General features: G+C 43.0%; 1 protein-coding gene across 1 annotated transcript in view; it reads left to right on the top strand.

Annotated features, from left to right (window-relative positions):
• Positions 1-14,547, top strand: part of SCD5 (stearoyl-CoA desaturase 5) — a 159,816-nt gene that overhangs the window by 109,532 nt on the left and 35,737 nt on the right. Inside the window, exon 3 of the mRNA XM_032400657.1 lies at positions 10,324-10,529. Coding sequence (XP_032256548.1) covers positions 10,324-10,529 — 206 coding nt within the window. The remainder of the gene's footprint in view (positions 1-10,323; positions 10,530-14,547) is intronic.

The raw sequence follows: 14,547 nt of genomic DNA, 5'->3' as shown, positions 1-14,547 counted from the left end.
AGTAAAATTTATAGTTTCATATGCCAGAGGAAATTTCTAGCCTTGTTTTTAAAAACTCTTTTAGAAGACAGACACATTTGATCATCTTCATCTTCTCCTGTTGACTCTTCTATGGCATTTTGTGTAAATCTCTAGTTAATTCCTTTTTAATTTAAAGGTGCATAAACCCCTATGTGCTTGTGAGGAATACAAGAGATGTATAAGAAATGGCCCTTGTCATAAGGAGTTTATAATCTGATAGAGCTGGCTAATAGTGGCTAATAAAGGGGAACGGTATAATAAAGGGGAACTCGTATAAGACAATAGGGAGTTAAATTGCTCAAAAGCTTCATACTGACTCTTAGGGCTGCAGAAATATGAATATGGGCTGGGGTACTAGGCTAAAACCTAGTGCAGAAGGGGAGTTTTGAGCTGGACCTTGAAAGGTGAGGAGGATTTGCATAGGCCGGGAAGAAGGGGGAAAGTAGGGGAAACACGTAAGCAAAGGTGGAGAGAGAATAATAATCATGGCATATTGTATGGGGTCCCTGTACAGTCGAAAATCGGTCTGATGGAGGAAGGAAACTGAATGCAAACAGCTGTCGCATGTTGTAAACCCAGCTACCTGCATCACATCTCTCACTGGATGTCTCTTAGGCCTCCCGAAATCAATGTGCCCCAAACCAAAGTTGTGACTCTACCATCTCCCCCTAACGAGGCCAGAAATCTGGGCCTCATTCAGGATTTCTCCATTTCCCTAATCATCCCTCACTCCAGTCTCTTAGCCAACCTCTTCAAGTTCCACTTCTAGATAGTGTCTTGCATCTGCCCGCTTCTCATCTGTGCCAGCCTCTGGTCCAAGCCACCACCACTTCTTGCCTCATCAGCTGCTCTTCCTCCTTCAACACCCGCCCCTCGCCCTACTGCAGCCAAACAGAACTTATTGAAAATTAAACCACTCTCTAGCGAGAAAAAAAGAATCTTTCAGTGGCTTAGCATTGCATTTGGAATGAAATCCAGCCCTGTTATTATGGCCTCAAAGGCCCTGAGTGATGAGGCATTTGCATCCCCATGTTCTGCTTCCACCCCAAGCACACTTCACTACGGTTGTGACACTAACCACCTGAGCTGGCGTCAGATCCCACAGGTCGAGCCTCAACCTTCCACCTGACTGCCTCCACTTCAGGTACCAGCTGCAAGTAGGGTCTCCAGGCCCCTCGTACTTCTGACCTACTGGCTACAAATTCCCACAATTCGAGAATCCACTAGAACAATTCAGAACTCAAGAAAGTGTTGTATTTACTATTAGTTTTAATTATAAAGGGTATCTGGACCAACCAAATGGGAGAGACACCAAGGGCGAGGTCTGAGGATCCTTCAGGCAGAGCTTCTATACCCTCTCCCAGTAGAATCAAGGTGTGCTACCTGCCCTGCATATCAGTGCCTTGGTCAGCCAAAAAGCTCCTCCAGGCCTGTGTCCAGAGTTTGTACTGGAGTTTCATTGCACGGGCGTGGTTGATTAAATCCCTGGCCCCAGGAACTGAACTCAGCCTCCAGGGCCCCTCCCCTCACAAAGTGCCAACCCTCTAGTCACGTGGTGGGTCTTTTTGGTGACCAGCCTGATCCTGAAGCTATCTGGGGGCCCACCACAGTTACACCACTAGCATAATAAAGAAACTCTTTATCACTCAGGAAATTCCAAGGGTTTTTGAAGCTCTCTGCCAGGAACCACCAGGGATGAAGACCACATACATTCTTTTTTATTTTTTTATTTCTTATTTTTTTAAAGATTTTTATTTATCCATTTGTCAGAGAGAGAGAGCACAAGCAGGGGCAGCGGCAGGCAGAGGGGGAAACAGGCTCCCCACTGAGCAAAGAGCCTGATGTGGGGCTCCATCCCAGGACCCTGGGCCCATGACCTGAGCCGAAGGCAGATGCTTAACCGACTGAGCCACCCACGTGTCCCCAGATACATTCTTTATTACACCACAATATTTCTCAGACTTCACTCTTGCCCTACCTCCACATACCCAACGCACTGGTCTCCTAGTTCCTGGACCGTGCCCAGTCCTTTCCTCTGCTCCAGATGGCTCCCTTCTCCCCACTCCCCCTCCTGACTGTCCTCCCCCCACCCGCAGCTCTTCCCAGACTTCGGATTACCTGATTAGAAAGTGTTTGCTCACTATCCCCTTGTTATCCCCCATGTATATTTGCTTCATAGCACTAATCTCAATCTGAAATGATTTTATTTATGTTGACCCCATTAACTTTGTTGGTCTTCTCCATACAATATATACTCCTTGAGGACCGAGCCTTGGTTGTCCTGTTTCTTATCTCCTGGCACATACCAACGGTCAGTAAATATTTGTCAAATTAAAGAATAAACAAAGTGCGAATGATAAGGATGATCAGACCAGTTGAAGCTCTTTGATTGTCAAGAAGAGGAAATGTTTAGACTTGATGAGAAAAGTAGTACGGAGAGGCTGTTGGATAATAAGCAAGAGGATAGGTATTTGGGGAGTATGAATATGGGGGAGGATGGTCGCAGTGTACCAAATGTATTGCACAAGGGCAAAGGACTAGAGGCAGGAGGAGTCAGGTAGACTGCTGAAAGACTGAGCAAGAGTGGTGGGGTAGAAATGGAGTGGAAGGGGAAAATCTGAGATTTTTAAAGAAAGATGCCCTTGACATTTTTCTTTTTAGTTTTAACTCTTTATTTTGAAATAATTTTGAGGGGCGCCTGGCTGGCTCAGTCATTAAGCATCTGCCTTCGGCTCAGGTCATGATCCCAGGGTCCTGGGATCGAGCCCCACATCGGGCTCCCTGCTCGGCAGGAAGCCTGCTTCTCCCTCTCCCACTCCCCCTGCTTGTGTTCCTGCTCTCGCTATATCTCCCTCTGTCAAATAAATAAAATCTTTTTAAAAATGAAATAATTTTGAACTTACAAAACACTTACAAAAATACCATGAGGAATCCTGTATACCCTTCACCCAGATTCACTAATTGTTGACATATGACCTCATTTGCTTTATTATTCTTTCTCTTTTCATATGTGTGTATGCATTCCTCTGTGTTATTTTTTCTGAGTCATTTGAGAGTAAGTTAAAAACATCATGCCTTTTCATCCTTAAATACTTCACTATGTAATTCCTAATAGCAGAGACTTTTTGTAACAACATAGAACATGGACCAAAATCAGGGGATTTAATGCTGATAAAATGCTATATCCAGGATCCTAGCCCAAGAACCAATTCAGGATCCTGTCTTACAATGAGTTGTGATGCCTCTTTGGTCTCCTTCCATCTGGAATAGTTCCTCAGTCTTCCCTTGATTTTATGACTTTGACATTTTTGAAATCCACAGACCAATTATTTTCTAGAATGCCTCCCATTTTGCTTGGCTCATGTTTTCTCCTACCTGTATTCTGTGCATTTTTGTCGGGAATGCTACATTAATGATCTTGTGTCCTGAGCATCAAATAAGAGGCCTGTGACATCACTTTGTCATTATGCCATTATGGGTGGTATGAACTTTGACCACTTAGTTAAGGTGGTGTTTACCCAGGTTTTCCCATAAGATGACCACTTTTCCTTTTGTAATTAATAAGTAATTTATGCTGAGATACTGTAAGCCTATGTAAATATTTTTCCTTCATCAACCTTTTACCCAGTAGTTCCAGCATACAGGGGCGATTCTTGCTGGAATCAGTTATTGCCATGGCACCTGCGAAACAGTGATTTTCTCACTCCATCATTTCTTCTATTTATTTATTATTTATTTATTTATTATGGACTCATGGACTCTTACTTATTATATCGTTTTTAATTCATTACTGTTATTCATCTTAGTGCCCCAAATTATTATCAAATTATCCCAGTTTGTTCAGTGGGAGGCACTACAGATGGGCTCCCATGTCCTTTTTGACACATCCCTATCATTTTTTGAGCCATTCTTTACTTTCTGGCACAACAAAATATACCACATTCCTCTCGTACTTTTCCTGCCCTGGTCCTGACATCTGCCATTTCGTCAGAGTCCTGACTCCTTTTAAAGGGGAGTAATATTTAAAAAGCGAGATCTGACAGCAAGGTGTGCCCTTTGCTGCTGGGCTGTTATTGTTTTCTAGGCCTTTCTTCCCTGGAATTTTGGCTCACTGGGTGAAGGAGATATAGCTCAGGAGACTAGAACATCACTGACCAAAAATAACTCCAAAAGCCAAATCGAAAAGATTCACAGGAGGCCAACTTGTCTACCAAGAAGACTACCCAAGCCATTTTTAAAATCTGTGTTAAAAATGTGTTCCTCATTGTATGAGATCTAAACAATAAAGTAATAAAAGAAAATAAACGCCCCTTTCCTTCTTTGCAATCTTTAAGTTTTATCAGCAAACACTTTTCAAATCACTGAAGTTGGCTTTTAACACTTGCCCAGCTTATAACACCTCCCCAGGCCGAGTGCCACAGGAAGGCTAGGCAGCAGGTGGGAACTTGCTTTCTGGAAGCTACAATTTGCCAGGTGCTATAGACTTCTGCCAGGCCCTTCTTGGGACTTTCTGGGCTCTTCTCACAGATTGTGTTCTCTGGAGGGATATCAGTGCTGACCCAGTATTAACAATGGGGAAAGCACTGAATGTTCTTCACTGTTTGAAAAGTACAATGTTGGCGTCTGAGCTGGAGGAGATTAAATTCAGACCCCAGAGACTGAGATAAAGTCTATTTCAAATAAGCTTTATGGTCCCTAAAGAGTGGAGGCAGCAATGGCTTCTTTTCTTTGACCCCCCTTGATAAAATGACTCTTTCCAGACAAGATGCCGTTCATTCACAGGACACACACACACACACACACACACACACACACACACACACACATTCTACTCTAAAACCTGCCTGTTGGAGCTATCATGTAGGTCCCAGTTTATTTTTCACTACTGACTGGAAACAAAGATGTATTATGAACACCATTGGCTATGTTTGGAGGCCACCTGGTAAATTTCCGTTTTGGAACGTTAAGCAACTGAACTAGGGGACAGTATGACCACAGTGGTGTCTGGTCAGAAGCGCACATCTGTTTGCATGCAGCCAGGCTGGGGGAAAGCCCATCAATGATTCTGGCCTCAGATCTGTTGAGTAGGACAAGCTAGATGCTCTTTACATTTAGCTTTCATCTTGCTAACCAGTGGAAATGATGTGGGCCTCAGAAGACAGGTTCACCTCTTGCCATCTTAGAGGATGGGATTCAAGAATTTATTTTGAACATAAAAGGAAGTTGGGGAGAAGTAGTTCTGATGAAGCGGGTTGCTTCATAATTTGCTTCAGTGGAGCTTTTGAGATTGATTACCTTTGCTCAAGTCCGAGATAATACTCAGAGGTTGTGCTTATGGAGAAAAATCACCGCACGATCAATTTCAATTTCCACAGTCTCAGCAGGGACTCTGTTTAGAGACGTTATCTATGAAGGAGAGTAAAGTATTAAAGGTACAAGACACAGGGCGCATTTCGGCAAGGGCATGGTCACACTGACTGCGGTGTGACTGGTTGATGCGTGCTAATAAGAACAAAGATAGATGAGCGATGGAAAGATGTGGAACTGACTGGAGTACTAGACGAATCTTCCTCTTTCGTGGAGTTTCTCCTGACATGGGGCAGATGGCAGAAGCTGGGTGGTTTTGATTCAGGAGGATAGAAATGTTTTAAAAAGGGGCGCCTGGGTGGCTCAGCCATTAAGCATCTGCCTTCGGCTCAGGTCATGATCCCAGGGTCCTGGGATTGAGCCCCACATCGGGCTCCCTGCTCGGCGGGAAGCCTGCTTCTCCCTCTCCCACTCACCCTGCTTGTGTTCCTGCTCTCGCTATATCTCTCTCTGTCAAATAAATAAATAAAATTTTAAAAAAAAAGAAATGCTTTAAAAAATCCGTTTACCCCATATGACAAAAGACAAACTTGTTTATTATAAAAATTTAGAAAATGCAGGCAAACTAAAAGAAAAATTTTTAAAATCACCCACCATCTCATATCCTAGAGAGAACCAATCTAAACAGGTTGGCTTACATACTTCCTTTATTTTTCCTATGCTTACGCACACATTTTTATTAAAATTATACTTAATATTTTTGAAAACTACTTTTCACTCGACTGCGCTTTCCCTTTCATCTCTCCATGTCTATATTACAATATCCTTTTGTTAATTCGTTTTTAATTCAAAACCAACAGATGCTTTTGTTAAAAACTTCACAGTATAGGGTAAAATGTAAAAGTAGTTCTCCTCATCTCCTACCTCCCTCCCCTGAGGTAACCCTAAGACTTTTTTCTTAATATTCTCTCCAGAAACTTTTTCTGTGACACACACACACACACACACACACACACACACACGAACAGTATTCAGTTAATATATCACAAAGTACTCAATGAAATCCTGTTACGTGGAAATTCAGGGTTTTTCCAGTTTTCACTGCAGTGAGCATCTTTGTGGTTAAATCTTTGCACACAACCATGATGATTTCCTTAAGATAAACTCTAGAAAACGGGTCACTACACTGAAAGATAGGCACAATTTTAATGTTTTTGATATGTGCAGCCCATTGCCATTCACATGGTTTGTGACAATTTCACACTCTCACTAGTAAGCAACACTGAATTTTTAAATTTTTTTATTATTTTTTAACACTGAAGTTTTTAAAACTTTTAATAACACAATATAGAAAAGTGGACAAGCCATGCGCTAGACCTGCACTGTTCAATATGGTAGCCACTAATCACACGTGGCTACTGAGCACTTGAAATGTGGCTAGTCTGAATTGAGGTCTGCTAGAAGTGTCAAAGACACACACAATTTCAAAGAATTGGTACCAAAAATAACATAAAATATCTCATTAATAATTGTATGCTAATAATATATTGAAATGATTTTTTGGATATATTAAGTAAAATATATTATTAAAATTAATTTTATTTTTTCCTTCTCACTTCTTTTAATGTGGCTACCAGGAAAGTGTGCTTGCATTATATTTCTCTTGGACAGCACAGAGTAGGACATGGCCTGGCTCCTCAGATAATAAAACCTACCATGTGAGCTACATACACCTGATTCGGTCTCTTCCTCTGCCTGTTCCTCTCCGGTGCCGCACCCCCAAGCCCCCTGTGTCTCAGTTAGAACTAACTGGGCTCTTAGAACTAACTAACATAGTACTTTTCACCACTCCAGTTCTTTGCCAGAGGGGCGCCTGGGTAGCTCAGTCGGTTAAGCGTCTGCCTGTGGTTCAGGTCATAATCCTGGGGTCCTAGGTTCGAGCCCCATGTCGGGCTCCCTACTCGGCAGGGAGTCTGCTTCTCCCTCTCCCTCTGCTCCCCCTGCTCCTGCTGTCTTGCTTGCTCTCTATCTCTATCTCAAATAAATAAATAAAATCCTTAAAAAACACCTTTTCCAAGAATGATCAATAAACTCAATAAAAGTGAGTGTCCATTTTTGAAGGTAATGGGCTTGCGTGTTATGATTGTGATCTCCCAGAACTGTTAGGTGTAAACTCTGAGTCACAAACGGAATCAATATCCACTGATTTGTGAGAGCATTGAAGTATTTGGGCTTCAGAAATGGCTGCGGAGTTTAGTATCACGCCCCTTCCAAACTGTGCACACAGGGCACAGAGCAGACAGAATACGCTTACTTAAGAGTCAGTTCATTGATGGAAGTTCGCCATCTCTCTGTGCCTCAATTTTGTTTTTCTTTCTCTTGAAGCGAGGATGATGGAGTGGTGCACACAGTTCCAGACAAGAGGAGTCAGCACTTTGTAAACACTGGGGGGAAAAGAGATTAGCAGGAGATTGCTGGGGCTGTTTCCTCTTACTCCCCACCTGAGGTTCGCTTAGCCACCTCGCCCTCCTCATCAGCCCTCCACTCGTCCTTTCACACATATTGACTGTACCAAACACACCCTAAGTACACACAGCTTTTCATCAAAGACAAATGCCGTTCATGGGTTGGCTCCCACTCACGGTCACTCCAGGATAGATGCAAAATGCAGATAAGTCGGAAGGAAAAGGCCCTTGGGTGAGCATGTGAATCTTGCTCTCTTCTGCCCTGTTGTCGGCTTATATCTCGTTCTTTGAGTCACTTTTTCACTGGACTCGGCTTTAGCGTAAAAACAAAAAACAGAACAATAACAGAAGATTTTTAAAAATATATCTTAAAGTATTGGGGGCTCGATTACATGCTCGACCATTTGGAAAGTGGCCCAAACCCTTGCTTCATCCCGCTGTCGGAGTCCAAGTGGCTTCTGTTGGGAAGGTATCTAGGTAAGAGAGATTAAAGCAAACAAACATCTCTGTTCCAACCTGTCTTCATCATCATTCTTTTGTTGTGGTTGCATTAAGCTGAATTGTGTGAGAACAATGTTGCCAGTCCCCGGGAACCCTCTACTTAGAGTTTTTATAAAACTGCATTGTGATAAAGAACCAATATAACCTTTTAACAAGGAAAATGAGAGTTCTCTGTAAAAGACTCTCTGCCTCTAAATTTGGAGAAGGAGGGAAATACCTTGTTGGAAAGAGAGTGAACTAAGAACTGAAGGAGGGCTGTCTGTTTTCCATTACTGTTGTGACTCACCCAACGAACTTGAGTAAAAGTCTGCTGAGCCTTAATTTTGCCGTCTGTGAACCAGGGACAGAGTATCCCCCTTTCTTCCTGTGTTCATGTGGGCATTGCAATACACGAATGCAAAAGGAATAAATTATTCCTTGGGCTGCAGTGGTCTTGACCACTTTCTAACTCCAGATTCTGTGATTATAAATAATAAATTCTTTTGCTCTTTCAACCACCATGTTTAAATACTCTGGTAAAACCTAAAGACCTCTTATCTCAGTAAGCCAGGCTATCATTTTTGCCTTGCACAGACTACTAAGAACCTCTTTTCTCTTTTTATATTCAAAGCTGAGCATATAACTCCTCAGGTGTGTCTACCTCCCCTCTGTCTGTCCTGTTCCCCAAAGGTGAAGCTTTCAGTGGTGCTGTTGGATAAACAGCATTGGATAAAGGGTTGAGTAGCCCTTCCGGCAGCAATTGGATGAGCCCAAGAAACCAAAAACTCAATGAACCCCCTTTGGATTAAAGAAACTGTTAGAATTTTGAGAATAAAGCTGTTCCCTCTCTTCTCATCAGCAGGTTGAAGCCAATATCTGTGAACTGGCAGGTTGCTAGTGAAAACATGACTAAGGCCTGAGGAGTATAGTATAAAACATTATGACCTTTTTTTTTTTTTTGAAAAAAGGGCTTATGCACTATATAAATTTATTTCTATTTTCAGACTACTTTTCCTATCAAAAGCACTACTTCCCAGTGTAGTTTGCCTCCTCAAAGTTTTGAAAGCATTATCAAAGAAAAACAAAACTGAGTCTAAACTAAAAGTCTAGAGCTCTCACTGGCCCTTGACTATAGATAAGGTTTCATTAATACTATCAGCCTAAATGCCATTGGTTCTTGTCCTTGATAGCTCACCCAGAACCTCTAGTCATTTGATACCCTCCTTTTGTCTCCCATCATGAGAGGGTCAACAGGATGTGTCCACCTGGTGTACCTGAGCCCCACCCTGTCTGTGGGTTTGGTAGAATCTGCTAGACAATGCTTCTCCTTCCTCGGGCACCAGAGTCTCTCTTGGGATTTCAGTAGGCACGGCCTGTCCCTGAGGCATTTCTGCTTCTACGGCCAGGCCAAGTACCTCAGATTCCACGGGGAGCCAAAGTGACCTCCCCACCCTCCCTGTGACACACTGTTGGAGCAGTCTTCAAACAGTATTATTTGTGTCTTGGTATTCTGCAGAGATTTGATGAATAACTCTTTGGGTTTTTACTTAACTGGCTTCCTGTTCTCTGTAAGTTGGATATGAAGGCCATCGAAGAATGAGAGAGAGGCCAGAGAGATTCAGGCCAAGCACCAACCTTCTTTCACACTCAAGGTTGCCCCTCTCCTCTGACAACCAAGACTTCATCTTGAGACTGGATCCCTCTTTTCTTGACATGAATGATCTCCCAGGAGACTTCCGTAGCCTCCACCAGAACTTCCAGGTTCCCCCTCTCGTTCACTCAACAAGCTTGAACCTCCTGCAGGGAGCACACCCCAAACACAAGCTCAGATCCCTACTAAGGAAGGATCTCCTCTTGTTTTCAAGGAGACCATCCCAGACCAACCCCAGGGATTGAACTTGAGGTGAAGACATTGTGGGTTGATTGTGGGAGCAAAGTGGAAGTCATTGGTGAGGATGGTGGGGGATGTGTCCAGGGAGAGGCTGAGAAGCTTTCAAGAAGGTACCAGGGTGCTTTGTCTCTTCACTCAGGGTCTGTGTTCTCTCTGCAGAATGACATCTTCGAGTGGGCCAGGGACCACCGAGTCCACCACAAGTACTCAGAGACTGATGCTGATCCTCACAATGCCCGTCGGGGCTTCTTCTTCTCCCACATCGGCTGGCTGTTTGTTCGCAAACATCGTGATGTCATTGAGAAGGGGAGCAAGCTTGACTTCACTGACCTGCTGGCTGATCCTGTGGTCCGATTCCAGAGAAAGTAAGTGAATAGACACCATAGAGTTGTCCCTCGGGGGACAGGACCAAGAGACAGAGCACAATGGGGTGCAATAATACCCCCAAGTAGTTCTCCTCATAGCACTTACCCTTCTTGTTAGGATTTACCTCTGTTTATTCATTTCCTTTTGCTCATTAAGTCTTCCCTGTTTACACATTTGTTTTTAATTTTAATTTTAAATCAAAATGGATTTCCTTTAAGCCCAATGTCATTTCCCTCAGACCAATCCGCACGACTGATTTTATGGAATCTGTTTCTATAGTCCCCCATTCCCCCATCCGGGTTTCCCTGGGGTGGCAGGGAGGGCCGGGAGGACTTGCTTTATTTTAGCGAAACTTGACTCCAACAGCACTGGACTCTCTCCAGATATCCTGCTTTCTTCTCCTGGAATTCTCTTGTAGTGACGGCTCCCCTCCCCTGACTCCTGAAATGTTACACCAGTAGGTTTCTGTGCAGAGAAAATGCGACCATGTAACAGAGAGCCTCAAAGTGCTGGTGTGCACTAATGGTGTCAGCTGAGCATATTCAGTCAGTCAGCATTTGCAGGGTAGATCTACTTTCAATAGGCACATGGAGAAAATTGCCTGTAATTGTGCTGGCAAATAGAGACTGGCTATTTTTAGCCTTTTAACCAGGAAGCTGGCATAGACTGTATCCATGTTGGTCTGGCTCTGCAAAGTGGGCCACTATGAGAGCATTTATAAATGGACTTTTTGCCCCCAAAGTAATGGATTTATGTGCAAAGAGAGACAATTTATGGATTGCATTCTGGTTAGAGCCTTGAGATAATATGGTGAAAAAGTGGTTACCAGAGACCATCTCCACTGACAAGCAGGAGTCATTTGAGGACTTATCCAAATAGAAACTCCTGAAAATAGAAATGGAGGCTACACCTTTGTCTGACACAAATGATTCTTGCATGAAAGGAAGTATGGCTTCTAATTGTGCTCGCGTTCCCCTCGGCCTCTCTCCTTACATTGGAGTGGGCAGCAACGCATGGTGACAAAATGGCAGATGTGGAGACAGACTGCCTAGGATCAAACTCTGTGGCTCCTCCATGTGCTTGCAAAAGATCTGACTGCTCTTGACCACTGTCTCCTACAGTTCTTATGAGGACATAATGAAGCAAAATGTATGGGAAACACCTGGCACACAGTTAAGAGCTTAGATCAGTGATTATTATTACACAGGCCAGAGGATTCAGTGTGTTTCCATCCCATGCTTCTGTTGGTTTCTCCCAAGGGTCTTTGAGTGTCTCAACACAGCTATTTCAGGTGGACACACCAGTAGTTTTATAGCAGAAAATAACAGGATGTTTTCAATGAACAATTAAATGATTTGTTCATTTTGATTTTTCACCATGAGCATAAAATATTAAGTCATTAAAGAAAATCTGCAAAATTCAGAAAAGTAGGAAGAACATAATTCAGTCCTAACACATAAACACAGTCACTATTAATAATCTGTAACATATCTTTCCATGTTTTATCCCTATATTTGATATATTTTGCATGATGACAGTCATACTGCAAATGTAATTTTATGTCTTATCTTTTAACTTCAGATTATCTTGGAGGCACCATTGTTGAAGGGCTGTGTGAGTTCACTAGTTAGTGTCACAGTTTATTTAACCATCACTCTGCAACTGAATATGTATGTCATTTCCAATTCTGTGATATAAATGATGTTGCTATATAATTAGTAATGCTTTGGGACAATCAGGCCTTAGATTAATCTGAAGAGCTCAGATGAGAAGGCAAAGGATCTTCTATTTTATTAATGAGAACTGAGCTGAGTATAATCGTCTGGGTTTCTCTCATCATAAAAGTGGAAGACTTTTTTTTTTCCATCTTTTTCCTTAAAAAAAAAATGTGGTAATCTAATTCATTAGGTGTATACTCATGGTACACATGTCCAAAGACTATTTCTAAATACAGGCAGAAGAACCAAGACTATTTCAGCATGTTCCCTGAATAGTTATCTGAGAACATCTTTCATCACCAGCCCAGTGACCTAAAGGGGTTGTAGCTATCATAAACCATCCATTCACATCATCATTTCATATATGTCATTGAGCTCCTGCTAAGAATTGGTGCTGAAGATACAACCTTAAAGATTGATGTCTGTACCCCCTCAATTTGCAGACCAGCAGGGAACCCACAGATAAATTTACAAACAATTATGCCCTAGTGAGAGTAGTGCTATAATAGGGTACTATAGGGCACCATGGGGACACAGTGCAGGCTGGTGAGGGTGAGGGAAGGCCTATGGAAGGAACTAGCTTCCAAGCCAAGACCTGAAAGATGATAAGAAGATGAAGATGGGGAAAAGGATATTTAAAATATCTGTCAATACATAGAACTACATAGAGCCATTGAACTTTAGAGTAGGGAGGGACCTTATAAATCATTTAGCTCATGCCTTCCATTTTTCCTATGGGAAAATGAATAAACAAAATGTAGATAGAAACTTGGAGATAGAAGCACTGTCTTGGGTCTTTTGGGGCTGCTATAACAAAAATACTGTAGACTAGGTAGCATAGACAACAGACATTTATTTCTCACAGTTTTGGAGGCTGGGAAGTCCAAGATCAAGGTGTCACAGATTTGGTGTCTGGTGAGAGCTCTCTTCCTGGTTCATAAACAGCCATCTTGCTGTTCCAACACAGCAGAGGGGAAGGAGCTCTCTGGGGTGTCCTTTGTAAGGGCACTAATCCCATTTGTGAGGCCTCCACCCTCATGGCCTAATCACCTCCCAAAGGCCCCACCTCCTAATACCATTGCATTGGGGATTAGGTTTCAACATATGAATTTTGGGGGGACACAAACATTTACTCTGTGGTGACCACCTACATCTCAAATTCTTTGCCTAATGTTCTTTTGATTATACCTTGCTGTTTGAAAGGGGTTACAGCAGTTCTCTGAAGTGTGGGTGAGTACTCATGTTCTTTGGTAATTATCCAGCCTGGAGAACATAGACAACCATAATCCAAAATAAGGCTTAAAATCACTGCGGGGATCACTAAAGGAGAGAGCTACCAGAATACACAGACATAGTGCAACAGTTTGGGTATCTTCATGTCCACGAAACCAACTTTATTGGTCCTGCCAATCAGGCCATGTGGAGGCCACAGATTCCTTAAAGATTGAGTCCTCGCACTTGGGGTGTGAGTTGGGGTGGGGATGGACCCTGTCATTGGCAGCACTGCCACATGAGGTCTCAGTCCTTGCTACCCTCAGCTGAGTGGGGGACTCCCTGAGTAACAGAGGCCCAGTCCTGGGTCACTTCAGTGGCACACCTTATAGAGTTCTTCCCCTAGTCAGAATTTCCACCTGCTCCTATGTGGTTCTCTGAGGGCACCAGGCCCTGTTCCAGTTTCGGTGCCCTGGGTTTGCAGCTGACTCACTAATGTTAGTGCTGATCCAGCATGAATATTGCAGTTGGTTGATAAACTTGTTCTTAGCCATCCTCATGACAACTTACCAGAGAAAAACTTGCCAGGGGTGCCTGGGTGGCTCAGTCGGTTAAGTGTCTGACTCTTGATCTCAGCTCAGGTCTTGATCTCAGGGCCATGAGTTCGAGTCCCATGTTGGGCTCCATGCTGGGTGTAGAGTCTACTTTAAAAAAAAAAAAAAGGCTTGCCAGAGATCCAGGCTTGATCAAATTTCCATTATACAGTATAATAAAAGAGAGAAGATAGTGGCATTAAAGATAACAGGAAAACAACATAATTCAAGCTATAGTTCTAGACTTTTCCTCTTAAAGATAATTTTACCAAGACTGTTATAACAAATAGTTAACTGGACCACTTCAAGTTTTGCTCTACTGTCCAGTTGTGAATGACAAAAAGGCAGGTTGTAGGAGGTGAGACGGAGAGAAGCTAATGGTATCACAGTTAGACTTTGGTGACTGAACCCTGCCCTAGGTCCCATCCTACAAGGGCTGTGCTTTTCCCCATGCAGTAAGGAGATCACAGGGCAAAGGCACATACCACCAGGAA

This window comes from Phoca vitulina, unplaced genomic scaffold (genome assembly GCF_004348235.1).
Source record: "Phoca vitulina isolate PV1807 unplaced genomic scaffold, GSC_HSeal_1.0 scaffold3, whole genome shotgun sequence".
Classification (NCBI taxonomy): domain Eukaryota; kingdom Metazoa; phylum Chordata; class Mammalia; order Carnivora; family Phocidae; genus Phoca; species Phoca vitulina.
The sequence above is the reverse complement of the archived record's forward strand: the minus strand, read 5'-3'. Positions and strand labels throughout refer to the sequence as shown.